The 20,371-nt window shown below is 33.6% G+C and overlaps 1 protein-coding gene across 1 annotated transcript; it reads left to right on the forward strand.

The window, feature by feature from the left end:
* The first annotated feature begins 12,464 nt into the window (after nt 1–12,464).
* On the forward strand, nt 12,465–17,437 carry LOC107451120 (uncharacterized). The gene is made up of 2 exons (XM_016067118.5): nt 12,465–12,601; nt 16,995–17,437. Exons 1-2 carry the CDS (start codon nt 12,590–12,592, stop codon nt 17,235–17,237), a joined length of 255 nt encoding a protein of 84 aa, XP_015922604.2. The 5' UTR covers nt 12,465–12,589; the 3' UTR covers nt 17,238–17,437.
* The last annotated feature ends 2,934 nt before the right edge of the window (nt 17,438–20,371 follow it).

A 20,371-nucleotide genomic window follows, 5' to 3' on the forward strand; every position in this document is an offset into this window, starting at 1 on the left:
GGCCCTTAAGACATGGGAAGTGCGATTGTTATTGTTTTCCAGTGGTGCCATCTATAGCCCAGAATTCGACTTCTGCCACATTCATACGTCACACCCGCTTATAGTGCATCCATAGATCGTAATTTTGACCTGAATAAGGGAACGAGCAATCTCCAATTTTGTACTCCCAGAGGTATAATTTGCTATGCGAACATGGAGGATTTTGTGACCCGACAGATTTAACGCACAACAGTCACCCTTTACTACACGGGGAGTCTTCCGCCGACGGGATTCGAACTCCCGTTCACACGAACGTCCAGCGTTCTGACAACTCGACTATCCCGGCCGTAAAATTTTGTATAAATGTTGTTTTTATTTTCGGTGTTACAGTCAAAGAATTTAGACCTTTTTCTATGACAACCCTCGAGTCTCGATAGTTCAGGGAATAGAGCGACCGACTTCCTATTAGGTGACCTAGGTTCAGGTTGTTTATCAAACATATATATAACTGGAAGAGATTAAGATAAATTCGAATTTGTCTTATAAAAACAGAAACGGATAGAATGGAAAATTTTTGAAATTATTCTAAAATTTATGTAAACATTCTTATGAAATTATATTTATCTTCATAAAACGACAATTAACATTCATACTTCCTATAACAGTTGATTTCTATTTCTGTCGAATGCTTTGCAGCAAAAACAAACTTTCATTTTCTCGTGCTTGATTGTAAACAAGCTATACCGTTGTCATTTGACAGTTTCAAAAGTTCGCCAAAATTGGCGAAAATAATTCATGACTGGAGTAAATGCATCTGAGCTCGGTGTAAACTTTCTCAATAATTGGTGTTTAGATTTAACTACATCCTTTTAAGTGTAAATGAACGTTCGATTCGGTATTAATAATTTTTTTAAAGTTAAGCACAAAATTCGGTTAAGTATTACATTACAGTTATCAACAGTGCACGATTATTTTAAAACAGTAACTATCTTTAAGAATGTTTGAGAAATTTCGTAGTTATCTATTTGCTATATACAGTCTCTGGTCAAATTATTAAACGCACTCTAAGATTCCATGCAAAATCTGAATTATCAGGTGATACTTTACAGCTTTATTGTTTTTACGCGACTGAAACCGGTTTGTACTTGTTTACGTTCGTGTATCAAGGGTTAAATTAGACGATATATAACATAAATTCGACGATTGGATAAGTTAGACGATATATTATATAAATATAGACTATTCATTATATCAGGTATTATTTTAGTATATTATAATAAATAAACCAAATCATTAGACGCACTGTAGTGTTTTAATAATTGCATGTTTTGCACGAGTTTATATGCAATACTTTTACATTTAAACATACATGTAATGGGTTTTTATTCAGGAAATTTTTTATATATTTCCCATTTGTAATTATTTTTAACGTATTGCATTACAATGTTAACCCATGGATACATGAACGTAAACAAGTGCGAACCGGTCTCTTAAAAACAATAGAGCTGTATTGTATTACCTTATAATTAAGATTTTACGTGAAATCTTATAGAGCGTCTAATAATTTGGTCAGGGATTGGAATAGCTGCGTTTCATTAAAATTATTGAAGGATGTTTCAGAATGAGCATAGAAATGAACTAAAAGTTGGTTTTGGTTTTAATAGTTGGTTTTAGTATTAAATTAAATTGGTTTTAATACCTTATTCGTTTCAAAAATAATGCTTTAATAATTTAGATAGATTATATGACAGCTAAATGTTTTGTATTTGCTTCATTTTCAGATATTTATTCTGTTGGCTATGATGATGATGGCGCATGGACTTCCCCAAGGAAACAGTTGGGGTTCTAATGGAAATGCTAACGCTAGAGCGCAAGGATCGATGAACACCGGATTCGGAGTTAATGCAGGAATGGGAGGTGATGCAGGATTTGGCATGGGAGTCCAAGGTGCAGCTGGAGCTGGAGCTGGAACAGGAGCACAAACTGCGGCAGGGAAGTGAATTGTTATGTAAAAATGCTACAATTCAGTCTGTAGTGTTTTAACACTTAAGAAGACATGCAATTATTTTTCTCAAGCAATTAAATATTTTAAAATAAAAAGGTGTCCTTTAGCATTAAATATGTTTCATGTATATTGTTTTTTACATTTTTTCTCTGTATATATGCACATAAAACTGAATATATATATATATATATATATATATATATATATATATATATATATATATATATATATATATATATATATATATATATATATATATATATATATATATATATATATATATATATATATATATATATATATATATATGAGATTGAATGAAACATCGAACCAAAGGATTAGGAAAACATGATCATAGAACAATAATGAATTGCTGGAAATTATATTTGGATACAGAATTTTGTCTGTCATTGTAGTGGAGTGGAAGTAAATTCCATATCAGAGTAAAGACAAACACATAAAATTACGGCTGAAAAAGAAGTAAATTGAATATCAAAGTAAATTGCAAAACCAATAAATAAATGCCGTAAAAATAGAATTTGAAATTATTGCAGGAGCGTGATTGCTTAAGAGGCACGGTAGTAAAAAACAAGGTGTAACGCTGTAACCCTATGGGTTCAGTGCTCAATCTACGTGAGGTTGACAGTGAACAGGTGGGTGCCACTGCAATTTAGAAATAGGAGGGAAAAAATACAAATGAAACATAAATTAAAATAAATGACAAACAGTATCCAGTAAATAAAAGATGACATTTTTCAAAATGATATATAGACACTTCCAATAACAACATGCCAATAAGGAGATAATAAAAGGTACTTATGTTTGGTCTACGGTAAGAACTCTCCCCGTCACAAAGTTTGAGGAGTGACAAGAACAAGAATAGTGCGTTTCAAGGAGGGTAGCTTTTCTTTCATCTTGGCTTAACACAAGAGTCCAGAGAAAAAGATTGTCTTTATCTAACTGACACTAGTATAAAAACTGTCCTTAACGGTTACCCTACACCCCCACTTGAAATAATTATGCCTCGTTACCATAGTCACCGTCACGGGTCCAGGCGAATGGCTAAAGGAGCTCTTACTCTAGACAAACTATACTACATGCAGGCGTAATTGAAAAAAAAAACCAACACGCAGATGAAATGAAGATAAATGTTGTACTCGTATTTTCTTTAATTCCGCCTTACATTTTTTTCTATCCCTCTCGGTTCGAACCCCAGCGATGGCTGTTAGATACGAATTCCGCATCCGGCTTGCACAAACCACAGTGGTGACGTAAAATATCCTCAATGGTTGACGAATCATGGCTTAGAGTCCCCTTGCCGGCAGTTTATCCGTGGGATGTTCTAGTGGTTTTCTTCTCCATGTTACTCAAATGCAGGGTTAGTTCAATCAAAAAGTCCTCCACGAAGACCCATTTCTCTCAATATTCATCCATATTCATCCAGGAGTTCCCTTATTTTTTGGATTCGGTTCGCAATGACAAGGCAATGGAGTTGAACATTAGTTGGCGTAAACCAAAAAAAATTTGTCTGCTGCTCAACGACTGTTAGATTATGGTAAATATTTTTTATATCACACACATTATTTTGTCACAAACAAAAATTTTTTTTAGACATAAATTGACACAACAAACAGATCGGAGAACATGAAGTTAGGAGAATATAATTTTAACAAGAACATATACATATGTATAAATTGGAAATTTATACTATACTTGGATTTATATCTAGATTTGCAATTATTATAAAAAAAAGTATAAGAGAAAGATATAAAGGGAGTTAAGGAGATATGTACAAAAGGAACACTCATTTGCCGGAACTAACTCCCATGAAGGTATTAAATGAAAGGATCTTAGCAGAAACGAAAATTCAAAGGCATAAAGAGGCAGATATAAGGGACATTTTAGTTACTGGAAAAAGACTGAGAAACATCGGGAAAAAATTATTGAAATCCGCTTTTAAGAAGAAAAAGAAAATTCAAAATAAAAAGTAATATTTTTAAAAACCACGTTTTAGTAGTGGAGAATAATAATTAAGAAAAAAATTGAAAAACGAAAAACGTGGGGCACATGAAATACATAACAGTAATGTTATATTAGTGTGTGTATGTGTGCTCTTGAGAATATGTGTATGTATATCAGTAATTGTAATTGTATCTGAATGTGGACGTGGAATATGCTTTTGTATATGCATATGTATGTGGATGTATATGTGGCTGTGCATGTGTATGAGTAAGAAAATGTGTATATGTATGTGTATATGTACTGTTATGTATTTCATGCGCCCCACGTTTTTCGTTTTTCAATTTTTTTCTTAATTATTATTCTCTACTACTAAAACGTGGTTTTTAAAAATATTACTTTTTATTTTGAATTTTTTTATTTTAAACTATGATTTTTTTAATTTTTATTTTATATTTTTAAAAAATTATTATTTTTTAATTATTATTCTTCACTACAAAAAAAGTGGTTTTTAAAAATATATATTTTTATTTAGATTATTTTTCTTAGTCAAGAGTAGTCAACACTACTACAAGACCACTACAAAAGTAATAGAACTTTTATTTTAAATTAGGGATACAAAACTCTTTATAGAAAAACAATACTTTTACGACTTTCATTAGTTTTATGCTGATGACAACCAAAACGGAAATGAATGAGGAAAAACTGGATCCTACCACGTGATTTTTCAGCCAATAAAAATACTCCGACAACAAATATCTTTTTACCTGACACGTAATAATTTGAAATAATGGAATCGACAACAAAAGACAATCTCGAAAATATTTTTTTTTAAAAATTTTAATTTTATTTTACTTTGCATGTCTTTTTTCTCTTCATTTTCATGCATTGTCATCCAATTCTGAACTGTGTGCTAAATTTGAAGTTTGTAGCTAGTCGGGAAGTTAATTTAAAATCGATTGCAAAATTCCACCCGGACAGACATACACGAAGGCAAGTTTATATAAACGTGGTAATAAAATAACAAAAAAAGGGAACACCTGAGCCGATGTTAGAAAACAAAGTGGGCATAATTAAAAAAGAAATCGTTGAATGAGAAGTAACTTGGTCAAGCCTACAGACAAGCAACATCCAGTTAAAATTTAAGAATTAGAAAGCATGGAAAACAGACAATTGGGATAGGTTTAAAAATCTCAAAAATAAATGAAGGAAAGAAAGAATTAACGGTTGCAGTATACGATTTTGTATAGAAAAAAAATAAATAAAATACCTTCAATGACGTACCATTTGGTTTGAAAATAATACTTTTCTTATCCACCAGAAATTTAATATCAGGCAACGATCTCTGAATTTAAAGAAGAGCTAATAGAAAGTTGAAACCGAAAAGAGAAATGAAATTTTGCGAGACAAAAAATAATATTCATTAAATTTACATTTAAATTAAGAAAAAACCGCTTTAAAATTTCACGGTATAAGCTGAGACTGTTATTAAATTAAGGGTAACTAAAGATTCAAAATAAAAATAAAAAAAATGGAAAGAGTCAAATAAATGTGTGATTGTAACATTACTCTAAAAGTGTAACTATGACAGTATGTATGTAAGAAAAGGGGGAATATCTTCATAAATTCTGATCTAATGATCAGATTTTTATTGTATTAGGACTCTATCTTACTGGTTCTAATCAAGCACCCAGATAGCAAATTAAGGTTTACTCTAACTTAGCAAAAATCTCTTAATGTAAACCCTTAAAAGGTTTGTGATGCGGCTCACGTGTAAACCTTCCAACCTTCAAACGAGATCTGTAACAATTCTCTCTATTCTACGCACATTACCCTGATAAAACAATCTTGGAAAACAACCTTCTACATAGAAACCTTAAATCGAGGAGCATTGACTTGGATCTCGTTATTTTGTTTTCTACGAAATGCATATTTCCATGAAAAGGCTTTATGTGCGTAGTTAGTTGTGTATTGTGAGGAGCCTAGTTGGTGTGTAATATGAAAAAAAAAGAAAGTTGTTGAAACATATTGTTACAGATTAAACGTTCCTTAATATCAGCTGAATGTCATTAAAAATTTTACCTCTGTTTTAGCACTTTTTGCTAAGAATTTTGGAACTGTTTTATCTTTTCTGAAGACGACGTCAAATGATTGTCATGCAGTTTTCTTTTTAAGGAAAACTCATTTGAAGATCAAGAGAGGGGAAAACGGTTTATATACATGAAAGCTGATTCTGAGGAAGAAAAAAAATTGAATTGTTTTAGGGGCAAGCATACGATTGAAATTATAAAAATATAAGTATGGACGGATGTAAATTAATACGCGTGATATCAAAACTGTCTCTCGTATTTACTTACATTTTTGATGTTAGAAAAAAAAAAATTTGAAAATCGGGCATGGCAAGAATCGTTTTTTTTCTTCTTCTTTTTTTTCTTCTCAAAACTCTTTATCAAAATATACTTCCATACTAGTATTCCCTTCCTCTACTTCACCATTCTCTTCTCTGTCATCTACGCGTGTACAGAGATCATTTTTATCCAGCGTGACTCATCTTCACTATGTAATAACTCTCGGGTAGGGCTGATTTTTCCCTGTTATTGATTTGTTAAAACCTAGCAATCGTACTGCAACGGATAGCTATTCAATAATCATCGTTCTGAAAAATGTACACAAACCGCTCTTTCCATTGTTTTTTTTTTTTTGCTTTTTACATTTTTACACTTACAAAATTATCTTCAAATCTACCATATTATGGTAAAATTTACCATGTGTCTGGCTCTATAGGAACACCGAAAAGGTATGTGATTCTCACCGATGTGCTTTGGTTAGGATTTTGGTAAAATTAACAATAAAATACGGGACTTAGGAGCAGTTTGAAAACAGATATTTTCAATTTTACTTCGATAAAGATTATAATAGAGATGTATGTGTTATCTTATTGTTTACCATTTAAAGAATCTATAATCGTTTTAAAATTAAAAATACCTTTTTTATAAGGGAGCAATAATTTTTACACCTTTGCAAAGTATCTCAAAGTACAACCCCATGTCGTACCTTGGGATACAGTGAATTATATCTTTGGGATGCAGAGTATTGTACCTTGGTGCTAAATGAAAAGTAAGCAAAGTATTGAAAATAAATCTTATTTAATGACTATAAAATACAAACCATTAGAGAAAAAATTTTAAAAAAAATTATCTAGTTCATGAACATGGCATATGTACTAAAATTCACAGGATGATTGCTTCTGACGCACTGAAGATACTGTTGCAATCTATCTATCTTATTATATAAAACGCTAATACGTACGTATGTATCAATAAAACCGATGATATTTCTTTTCTCGCGCTGGCAACAGTTTTCATTTTTAATTGATAGGATTTGGCGCGCAAGAGCACGTAGTGAGCATCATATGGCTAATCCATGTTATATAAAACGCTAATGCGGTTTAATTGATAGGCTTCGGCGCGCAAGAGCACGTAGTGAGCAGTAATATGTGAACTGTTTGCAATTTCAAATTAATATTGAAATGTACAGGTTTAGAATTTTCTACAGTGAAAAGTTTTCGGAACTTCAGTGTTCAAAAAAGTATACAAAAGCTAGACGTTCAGAACGTATCCAATGAGCGAGTAAAGCGAGCATCGGATTGCGAAGCAATCCGAAATGAACTGCGAAAGAAGTTCCGGGGGTTGGCGAGCACCAGCGAGCAGGGGGCAAAGCCTCCTAGTATTATATAAAACGCTAATACGTATGCATCAATAAAACCGATGATATTTCTTTTCTCGCGTTGGCAACAGTTTTCATTTTTAATTGATAGGCTTCGGCGCGCAAGAGCACGTAGTGAGCATCATATGGCTAATCCATGTTATATAAAACGCTAATGCGGTTTAATTGATAGGCTTCGGCGCGCAAGAGCACGTAGTGAGCAGTAATATGTGAACTGTTTGCAATTTCAAATTAATATTGAAATGTACAGGTTTAGAATTTTCTACAGTGAAAAGTTTTCGGAACTTCAGTGTTCAAAAAAGTATACAAAAGCTAGACGTTCAGAACGTATCCAATGAACGAGTAAAGCGAGCATCGGATTGCGAAGCAATCCGAAATGAACTGCGAAAGAAGTTCCGGGGGTTGGCGAGCACCAGCGAGCAGGAGGCAAAGCCTCCTAGTATTATATAAAACGCTAATACGTATGCATCAATAAAACCGATGATATTTCTTTTCTCGCGTTGGCAACAGTTTTCATTTTTAATTGATAGGCTTCGGCGCGCAAGAGCACGTAGTGAGCATCATATGGCTAATCCATGTTATATAAAACGCTAATGCGGTTTAATTGATAGGCTTCGGCGCGCAAGAGCACGTAGTGAGCAGTAATATGTGAACTGTTTGCAATTTCAAATTAATATTGAAATGTACAGGTTTAGAATTTTCTACAGTGAAAAGTTTTCGGAACTTCAGTGTTCAAAAAAGTATACAAAAGCTAGACGTTCAGAGCGTATCCAATGAACGAGTAAAGCGAGCATCGGATTGCGAAGCAATCCGAAATGAACTGCGAAAGAAGTTCCGGGGGTTGGCGAGCACCAGCGAGCAGGAGGCAAAGCCTCCTAGTATTATATAAAACGCTAATACGTATGCATCAATAAAACCGATGATATTTCTTTTCTCGCGTTGGCAACAGTTTTCATTTTTAATTGATAGGCTTCGGCGCGCAAGAGCACGTAGTGAGCATCATATGGCTAATCCATGTTATATAAAACGCTAATGCGGTTTAATTGATAGGCTTCGGCGCGCAAGAGCACGTAGTGAGCAGTAATATGTGAACTGTTTGCAATTTCAAATTAATATTGAAATGTACAGGTTTAGAATTTTCTACAGTGAAAAGTTTTCGGAACTTCAGTGTTCAAAAAAGTATACAAAAGCTAGACGTTCAGAACGTATCCAATGAACGAGTAAAGCGAGCATCGGATTGCGAAGCAATCCGAAATGAACTGCGAAAGAAGTTCCGGGGGTTGGCGAGCACCAGCGAGCAGGAGGCAAAGCCTCCTAGTATTATATAAAACGCTAATACGTATGCATCAATAAAACCGATGATATTTCTTTTCTCGCGTTGGCAACAGTTTTCATTTTTAATTGATAGGCTTCGGCGCGCAAGAGCACGTAGTGAGCATCATATGGCTAATCCATGTTATATAAAACGCTAATGCGGTTTAATTGATAGGCTTCGGCGCGCAAGAGCACGTAGTGAGCAGTAATATGTGAACTGTTTGCAATTTCAAATTAATATTGAAATGTACAGGTTTAGAATTTTCTACAGTGAAAAGTTTTCGGAACTTCAGTGTTCAAAAAAGTATACAAAAGCTAGACGTTCAGAACGTATCCAATGAACGAGTAAAGCGAGCATCGGATTGCGAAGCAATCCGAAATGAACTGCGAAAGAAGTTCCGGGGGTTGGCGAGCACCAGCGAGCAGGAGGCAAAGCCTCCTAGTATTATATAAAACGCTAATACGTATGCATCAATAAAACCGATGATATTTCTTTTCTCGCGTTGGCAACAGTTTTCATTTTTAATTGATAGGCTTCGGCGCGCAAGAGCACGTAGTGAGCATCATATGGCTAATCCATGTTATATAAAACGCTAATGCGGTTTAATTGATAGGCTTCGGCGCGCAAGAGCACGTAGTGAGCAGTAATATGTGAACTGTTTGCAATTTCAAATTAATATTGAAATGTACAGGTTTAGAATTTTCTACAGTGAAAAGTTTTCGGAACTTCAGTGTTCAAAAAAGTATACAAAAGCTAGACGTTCAGAACGTATCCAATGAACGAGTAAAGCGAGCATCGGATTGCGAAGCAATCCGAAATGAACTGCGAAAGAAGTTCCGGGGGTTGGCGAGCACCAGCGAGCAGGGGGCAAAGCCTCCTAGTATTATATAAAACGCTAATACGTATGCATCAATAAAACCGATGATATTTCTTTTCTCGCGCTGGCAACAGTTTTCATTTTTAATTGATAGGATTTGGCGCGCAAGAGCACGTAGTGAGCATCATATGGCTAATCCATGTTATATAAAACGCTAATGCGGTTTAATTGATAGGCTTCGGCGCGCAAGAGCACGTAGTGAGCAGTAATATGTGAACTGTTTGCAATTTCAAATTAATATTGAAATGTACAGGTTTAGAATTTTCTACAGTGAAAAGTTTTCGGAACTTCAGTGTTCAAAAAAGTATACAAAAGCTAGACGTTCAGAACGTATCCAATGAGCGAGTAAAGCGAGCATCGGATTGCGAAGCAATCCGAAATGAACTGCGAAAGAAGTTCCGGGGGTTGGCGAGCACCAGCGAGCAGGGGGCAAAGCCTCCTAGTATTATATAAAACGCTAATACGTATGCATCAATAAAACCGATGATATTTCTTTTCTCGCGTTGGCAACAGTTTTCATTTTTAATTGATAGGCTTCGGCGCGCAAGAGCACGTAGTGAGTATCATATGTCTAATCGGGTGAATTCTCACCGAATTATCAAAAACATTCTCACAAAATTATCTTTATCGAAGCCGATGCTTTACATCCGGCGTTCAGTACTATTTCATATTGTTTTACAACACATGGTTTTAGCCCTCTGGTGGGAAAGACTTCAAAACAAAACTTACAACAGTTACTTTTCTCAACAACTGAAATTTAGAATAGTGTGATTAAGAAAAATATGCGAACTGTTTTCAATTTCAAATTAATATTGAAATGCGCAGGTTTAGAATTTTCTACAGTGAAAAGTCTTCGGAACTTCAGCGTTCAAGAAAGTATACAAAAGCTAGACGTTAAGAACGTATCCAATGAGCGAGTAAAGCGAGCATCGGATTGCGAAGCAATCCGAAATGAACTGCGAAAGCAGTTCCAGGGGTTGGCGAGCGCCAGCGAGCAGTGGGCGAAGCCTCCTAGTTTACATATTATTTCTTCATCTATTTCATATAAAGTTTCATTTCTTGAAAGGGGAGTGCTCTTACCCTTTTTATAAGGTACTATATTCGTCCTAAGGTACAACTGCAATTGTGTACTTGCACTTCAAGAAGAAGACCTCCCATACCCACACATGTAACCTATGACGTCGGCGTCAGCTAATCTTTATCAGCAAAATTGCGTATTAAAGTTGAGCTAAGTTTCTCTGAGCTAAGTTAGAACACTAGTAAGTTAATTAAATGTACAGCCGTAGCGTTCATTTTTCCAATTTGAGGAAACGTTTTTTGTGAGCTACGGTTTTTGAAAAGATGCTTATTTGCGTATGATTCTGTTATTCCGTAGTAATATAAACAGTCCCTGATTCTTGTGGCACACATTTGTGGAAACAGTACTAAGGAACAGTTTGATGTAAAAAAATGCCGTATTTCTATTATTTATGTGGAATAATTTACTTTAAAAACTTACAAATTCAAGACAGAGGTAGCTTAAATTATTCAATAATAAGAGAAGAGTTACACTTACCGAGGACAATTAAGATATTCTTAATTCACTTTATTTTAAAAAAGTAGAATTTTAGAATCGAACAAAATAAAATTTCCTGAAAAGTACATTATAGGTTTTTATGTTACTAAATATAAGATTTCAAAAAGCATCAAATATTATTTCATTTCATTTTCTGAAGCACTGCTAAATGGAAAAAAAAGGATCTTTGTGTCATTTTCTTTATTTTTCAATGCCTCTGTAGAAAATTGTGAAGAGTTTCCTTTAACATTTGAAACGTGAGGAATTAATTTTGACTTTTTATCAGTTTCTAAAAAATTAGTAGTATTAGTTAATTTAAAAACGTTACTAAAACATAGTGTTTAATCAAAAAAATTCTAAAATTTTCAGTTAAAGTTCTCGGTGAATGTATAAAATAGACCTTAAGTGTGAGAGTAATTTTGACTAAACTAACAACATACTTGCTTACAAAATTATTTCAAATTTTATTAAAATTTAAATTTAAATTTAATAAAAATCTAAAATTTTACCTTTTAAAGTTCCCGGTAAGTGTTTGAAATTAGTCTTGCTAATTTTAGCTAAACTAACGGAATACTAGCACATAAAAAGATTTTAAAATTTTACCAAAATTTTTATATTAATTTAATTAAAAAAAATTCAAAAATTTTCACTTTAAAGTTTCCGGTAAATGTTTAAAATAACCCTTAAGTCTGAATGTATTTTTGACTAAACTTGCAAATCATTTTTTCAAAAATTTGTGAATATGTTATGAAATTTCTCCCGAGTCATTTAGAATTAACATCATTTTTTCCTGTTTACTTGACCGGAAATGTTCTTTATGTTAACGAATATTCTAGTATATTTGATAAAACGAATATAATTCATTTGTTAAAAAGTTTCCTGTTTTCATTCTTACTATACATTCCTGGAAGAGAACTAAAAGAAATAATGATTATAGCGTGATATTTAGAAGCAATAAGCATATTGACACTCAATGTTTTAAAATCGTGTGAAAAGGCAAAAATGGAAAACTTGATTTCAAGATACAAAATATTTGTTAACATGTGCAAAATATCACGCAATGTATATGGGTATTAATGGTATATATACGCGTCAGGTTTCTATGCTATTTTATCGATTTTGATAATTAGCTAACATTGCAAGATATTTTTCCTTCTGTAGAAGAGCTTCAACATGAAAACATTTGTAAGTATTAACATCTGTATTGGTCATTTTGCATTGGTTATATTTATTATTCGTTATACAATAGTTTTCAAAATGCATTTAATTTTCTCATTTTATATATAAATAATATGCTATAATTGCTATTTTAAAAACTGTAAAATGTGTAACGCTACTCAAATCAAAATTCTTGAGGGTCCCATCAAACAATTTTGATGGTTTATGTTGGTTTAAGTGCGGGTCCAACATCATTAGATGGTTACCATCATCCAACATCAAACCATTATGCGTTCAAGGTTTTTGATATGTCAACAAACTTCTATCATTCCATGATAGAAAATGTTACTTTAATACACTATGATGGCTAACCATCAATAGAATTTTGATGTCCATGACCAACAATCTATCATGATCCGTGATGGTCCATGAAGCTTCTCCGAAATAAACTATCAATACAATTTTATGTTGGCTTATCATACATCTTGTCCAAATACCTATATTAAGGTTATGGTGGTTCATAATCGTTCCAACATTTGATTTCTAAGAAACTATGATGGAACTTTTTTGATGGTTCAACATGAAGAAACCATTAAAACAAGTTGAACCATCATAAATCTGTTCGAATTCCTACATTGGGGAGATGGTTACTAATGTTGGTTACCATCAAAAAATATAATGGTTTATGACGGAGCTATTGATGGTCACCTTCAAGGCGATGTTGGCCCATCAATGGAAAACCATCAAAAATCTTGACCTGGGCATTTGGAAGAAAATTTTTGTTTTTGTTTCTGCAAATATTTGTACCTGTCTTCAGTAAAACGTTTTATTTTGTCAATTTAAACAAAAAAAAATTGTTCTAAAGAAAACAATTTAATAAAATTAAAAAAAACTATGTTTTTCAAATTCAAAAAGAAAATCATTATCTTTATCAAAGGACAATAATAGAAAAATACAAATTTTGGGAAAATCATATTTGAAAAATGTGGAATTCATTTTTGAAGTCATTTTTGAAGGTGAATTTGCAATAAAATTTGCAATAAAAGTTATGCCTCTTACATTTTAAGCATTTGGTGTGATTATATACAGATACATATTTTTCTATCTATATATCTACCTACATACCTATACATACCTACCTACATACATATTCTACCTACATACCTACCTACATATTTTTATTTGGTGTGATAAACGTAAAATTATGATAAACGTAAAATCATTCTTTTCTTGACAATCAATGTAACAGCTAACTTTTCATTTCAATACAAATGTAAAACTCATTAATTCACTGTCGCGACTAAATTGATTACAAAATCTGTTAACTAGTCTTTATTTCTCACCACAAAAATGTTTCAGTTACATGGCTATACTGATTCTCACAGTATTTTTGGCTATTCGCTTTCGCCAAATTATTTTTAAATCTAATATTGATTTTGGGGGGGAGGGGAGGAAGGGCTGGCTTGAGTTTCGTCTATGTTATCTTTCGATAAATCGCCAACCATGGATCTCTTCCCATGCTCCTAACGGTCCGTTGGGAACAATTCACTTTGTTTTTAATTTGGAATTATTGGCGAACAGACTGGGGGGCTCCGACCTCTCATTAAATTTATATTTTTATAAAAACTCAATTGAATTTTATTTAAAAATTGAATTTATATCTCAACCATTGAATTTATATCTTTATAAAAATTATTGACGGGAGGAGAATGATTCTCTTGGTCCATTTTAGGTACATTTTCTTCCTTATTTTATAATTTTGAAATCTGGTCGTGTTCGTCATAATAAGATTTACAGAATAAATCAATATTTAATAAGCATTTTTATTTATTTTTTGGGATTAATATGCCTCCTTCATATCCAAATTAGAATGTATAGCACTTGGCCAAAAATTGACTATTAATTGACAATAATTGATGATTAATAATTTATAATTTAACTAATTGACAATAATTGATCATTAAATGATAAATTGACAAATAACTATATACACTATTTGGTAAACAATTTGAACTAAACTGCCATAAAAGTGTAAAACTTCGTTTGACCATAATAATTGCTTGCATGATTTGGAAAGCAATCGTAACTTGTATTAATGTACAAGATACACTTGAGCATTCTAGCTAGTCGGAAAGAGCCTCGAATTTAAATTGATTTAAAATTAATTTTGGTGATAAATCTGCTTTCAGATTTCAGGAACTGATGGAAACTTATACTGTCATTCAACACAAGTTAACACTTGAGTGCACTAGTTAGCTGGAATACTTTAATTAATGTTTTTGGCAATAACAATGCGTTTGGAAATAATAAACTTTTAAAACTTAACGATGTCATCAGAAAAAGTACTTCAATATAAATTTCTGGAATTTCACTTTCAAAATACGTACGAAAGCGAATTAAAGGTGAGGGAAACAACCTACAAAAGTTTTTAACTATTTCAAACAAAATTGATTTTTTTCCCTTATTAAATTATTAAATTTTAGTAGTGTGCTTATAATGTGAACAAACAAGGAAAATTATTTTACTACGAACATTTATATATAATTAAAAATAAAAAAAATATATGTAATTTATCAAATTATTGTAAAAATTGTTTATTGTTGACGACTGTAACAAAATATTCCAAAACTGAGTTTTTTTTTGTTGTTGATTTACAACACTTTTCCATCTATTGATTGAGTTATCAATTATTACTTATGCACAGTTCCTCATAACTCAATTGTTTCAAAATTTAAGGTAAATGATGCAAAGTGCGCCAAAACAAAAGGCGAATAACTTTTGATTTAATAGTCGGATCTTCACGTTTTAGGACTCATTCTTAATGGTTCGAGGGTTTGACCTCAAATATGCTAATTAATTGTTACAGACGATATTTTAAGTTGCAAAATCAGACACGAAAACGTACTTTCTCTAAATAAACATACTTTTTTTCCAACGGTTTAGGATTTTTGACTCTTGAAAAAAGTGGGGGTACTCGCAGTCTGGGAAATATGGTCGCCATAGTTTGGTCAAGAGCGCGATAAAAAAATTGGACTCTTTAATGTTAATTTTACTTTTTGCGTATTTCGCCTTGCCTCGAGAAGTGAATTGAAAATATTTTGCATGAAATTATAAAAAATTCGTTTAGCCAAAGATAATTGCACGGAAAAAATAAATTTTAGTAAATATTTTTTATTTAGTATTTTATTAAATAATAATCAAAAATTTTTGTATTGTAAGGTATACAATTTTTACATCATCTTAATGTATATAATTTAACAGGATAACTTATGTCTCTAACACAATAAGGTAAATTGGATATTCTTTGCTTCCAGCTTGATCAATTTCCTCGTAATCTCCGCTATCGACACTAAAATCCATGCATAAAATGAGGTAAACATTAGTGCATTAGTGGTTGCAAACTAATGTTTAAACGATAAAAAAAATTCTGTGGAACCAATAGGATCTAACAGAGTTTTCTATAGAATCTGTAGAAATAGTATTTAAGCTCTAGAAAGACTGAAATTTAGTATACCTATATGGCCCAAAAGCAGTCAAAATGACTTAATTGCAAAAGAATAAATAATGTGTAAAAAATTTCTTTAAAATTAATTTTTAATATTTTTTATGTTATTCACAGTTATATAACAAGTTATATTACCAATACTAAAATTATATGTTCTACAAAATTCTAAGAACTCGCGTCATTGCATACATTGTTTTTCGCGTCATTACTTATTGTTTTTCTAAGTGAAATTAAAAGCAGTCAAAAGGCAATCTAGTGTTAAAGAGATATTAAAAATACCAAATCAGTTTGATTGCCTTGTTATAAGAGTGGCGATAATTAGAAAAACTTTAAAGTTTTGACAACCATTTCAGTTTATAACAGATTTTAACGTTTTTAATTCATACATTTTTCAGTCAAATTTCGGTTGGTTTTTTCTTTGCTCAAAAATTATTTTACTTAAGGGCACTTCTTTTTACTAGGATACTGTAGATAATATAATTAGGGTTTGAATGATGGAATGACCTGCATTATATTATCAAAGTGCTCAACACAATACGACACATAAACGTACTTTCTCTAAATAAACTGGATTTAGAGAATGGATCCTTTGGATTTCTGAAATCTAAAATATGGGGTTAGAATTCCGAATCCGTTGAAAAACATTTGAGTCCATTAAGTTTAGCTCCTAGAGCGTGAAGATCAGATCATTTAAACAAAAGTTATTCAGTGTGGTCCACACAGTGTGGTTCAGTTGGCACACTACATTTGAGAAGTTGCTTGTCAGCTATTTTGTTCTCGTTACTGCAAATCAAAGTTTAAAGCAATATCAATATAAAAAAAACAGGCATATATGTGCTTGAGAAATACGGTTAAGACAAAGTATGAGGTATCTTGCGATTTGTTGTGCTGTTTTAATGCTTAATATATTTTCAGATCCTACTTTTGTGTGCTTCACTTATTTTACTGAGCCATGGAGCACCTGAAGGTCAACAAGGAAGTGAATCTGAAGGCAAAGGGGGTGCTCAAGGCGGTGGTGAAGGTGGAGCAAATGCTGGAGGTGGTGCTTCAGCGGGATTGGGATTCAGCATGGGAGGTGGAATGGATGCTGGTGCAGGTGCAGGAATGAGCGGAGGCGCTGAAGGTAGTGGTGGTGCTGGAGCTGGTGGTGGACAGTAATCAATTTTCACCATGGACATGGCAGATTGTGTTTTACGCTTAAATTTGTAAATTCATTTATATTTAGAGTTTTTATGTTCCATTTATTTTGAACCTGCAAAATGTCAATAAAATGTTTTTGCATTTAAAAAAGTGTATATTTTATACAGATTTAATTTGTTAACTCAAGTATGTTAAAATTGTTTTAACTTTAATAGAAATACGTATATAATTTATCAAATCAAATTTAATAACTTTACGCAAGAGTAATATTTACGGAAAAATAAAATTATGTTTTTTGCTAAACGCATAGATTTAGTTGTCATTACCACGCAGTTTTATTAAAATTATTTTAACCTGATTGTTTGTGACAATCACAAAACATGCATCTCGTTCTTGCACATATATCACAATTACAGAGCCATGTCACTTGTATCAACATTATTACAAGTCAAAATCTTTTTTGCTTTTCAGATTTATACATCGCTGTTTGAATTTCATAACGTGCAAAATTTAAAAAAGACATAACATAGGCAATTTTCTGTCATCTCATTTTATCTATCGATATCGCATTTCCACTTATGGTAAATGTTTATGCGTGTAAGGTCATACATGTTGTTGTTAGGCCGTAAGTAAGCCACTTTGATTATATACATGAAATTCAACCCCACCACAAATTTTATATGCTAAAAATTGTTCGTGGCAGACCCCATTTGCATGGTGGATGCTACAGGATTGGGGCTCCGAAGTTGTGAGGTCCACCCGTAGGGTCAGCAGAGGGGGAAATAAGGATTGATAGATTTATGAAAAATTAGAATGATGAAAGCCTTATTTTTTAATTTGTTCTTGTGGAATATAAAATTTCTTTCGATTTCTCGGGGTCGCTGTTTAGGACAGGTTTTGGACCGGGTAGACGAGAGAAGGGAAATCTTTTCTTCGATCTATTGTGCTAGCCCTAGAGTGAAGAGAAGCAACCCTCTGTGAAATGAGCTATTCCTGTTTCCATAGCATCAGACGGCCTCAGACTTTCTGGCAAGGGCAGTTCTTACCGTAGACAAACTTTATTTCATTGATTAACGAAAATGTTGTTTGCCCGCGTCACTTCTCATCCCCCTGGGGTAGGAAAGCTCACACCAGTTCCAGAAGACCAAGTCACCTGAGAACATTGAAATTCTTTTCCTGCTCAACCAACAGCAGCCTTCAGGAGGCGCCTAAACAATTAAGAAGGTGAGCAGGACTGACGGGAAACTGGTGGTTAACATTCTGGTGTTCCAGGGCTGAAGCTATGCGCAAACCGCTTTTTCGTTCCTCAATAAAATAGATACCCCACCAAAAAAAAAATTGAAAGAAATGTTATATCCCTCAAGAACTTATTGTTAATTGATTGATTGATTGATTTGTTCATTTACGTCGCACTAGAGCTGCACAATGGGCTATTGGCGACGGTCTGGGAAATATCCCTGAGGATGATCCGAAGACATGCCATCACAATTTTGATCTTCTGCAGAGGGGATGGCGCAACCGCTTCGGTAGCCCGACGACCTGCGCGCGAAGTCGAGCACTTTACGGTAGAACAGTTTAACGAGGACCCATACCGCACACCCTCGGTCCCTACGCAGACTGATCCAAGTGGTCACCCACCCGCACACTTACCGCAGTCAGTGATACTTGACTTCGGTGATCTGCTGGGGACCGTGTCTTAATGATCAATCCACTGCGGGACGAACTTATCGTTAAGATAAGGCTTTCTGCATTCTAATTCATCCAAAATCGATCAATCCTTATCCTCGTCTCTGCTGACTCTACTGGTGGTCCTCTAGACGTTCCAGCCCTCATTCTGTAGTGTCCACCATGTAAAAGAGGGCAAAACTTATTCACAGCCTAAAAGGGTAATATTCAGCTTCACTTGTTTGAGAAACCACGAGGACTGAAGACTGACTAAACCTCAAAATTCACTTGCGGTCATTATCTGAGCATAATGGAACGGCCTTCACGCTTTGGGTGACCCCTTTTTAAGGAGAATACACTCCCTACTCCTGTTTCGTCCAGAAACACCCCCTTTCCCCTATGAGGCTGACTGCAGGATTAGAAGGGGAGGTTGCACAATACCTTACTTATGCTGTACAAAACTCAGATTGAGGCATTTTGAGTTGTGCCAATATTTCCTTGTCGGGTTTCTCAGGAGATACGGAGTTCGACTTCCAATGAGGTCAACCTGGTTCGAATCTCAGCGATGACTGGTCGACGCGAATTCCGCATCCGGCTTTCACAGATCACAGTGCTGAAGTAAAATATCCTCAGTGGTAAACGGATCATGGGTTAGAGACCTCTTGCCGTCAGGCTAACTGTAGGAGGTTCACGTGGTTTTCCTCACCATGAAGAGCAAATGCGGGTTAGTTCCATCAAAGAAAGTCCTCCACGAAAACAAATTTATCCCTATACTTGATCTAGGAGTTCCCTTGCTTTCTGGATTAGGATCTAAATTACAAGGCTACGGAGTTGAGCATTAGTAGTCGTAAACCCAAAAACTGGGTCGGCTGTTCAACGATGGTTATAAAATAAATAAAAAATATTGCTTTGTGTGAGCAAGAAATAACAGTGTTTACCGGAACTATCGATAAAGCTATATTCGCTTATGATTATAAGATCTAAAAACGAGATAAAATGGTTTTTCTCTCGAGTGTTTAATTTAAAGAGATGCCATTTACAGCTCGAACTAAAATTTGTAATGTACCTAATTAAATTATGTATTTAATGAGAAATTATTTATTTTTTCTTGTACTGTTCCTAAATTTAGTTCAAATTTTTTTCGACAATGCTGTAAATCTTCTTTATACTTTTTTTGTCGTGTAAAAATATCATTCCCAGATTTCGGCATATGGGTGCAGATTATGTATTCTTCGATTGTTTTTCTTTGATTTTCATTCCCTCAGGATAGTAAAGACGCGGTTTTTAGAAGAACACCAATGTCAAGCATCACTGACTGCGCACGGTATCGGTCATTGTTAAACTCGACGCTTGACTTCTCTTTCAGTTTGTCGGGATATCAAAGCAAAATTGCGACGGAAAATTTTTAGGATCATCCTCAGGAATGTTTCCTAGATCATCGCTAATAGCCCATTATGCAGCTCCAGCGCGACATAAAAGCCGATACC

This window comes from Parasteatoda tepidariorum, chromosome 4 (assembly GCF_982258835.1).
Source record: "Parasteatoda tepidariorum strain Cologne lab strain chromosome 4, Ptep-v5.0, whole genome shotgun sequence".
Taxonomy (NCBI): Eukaryota; Metazoa; Arthropoda; class Arachnida; order Araneae; family Theridiidae; genus Parasteatoda; species Parasteatoda tepidariorum.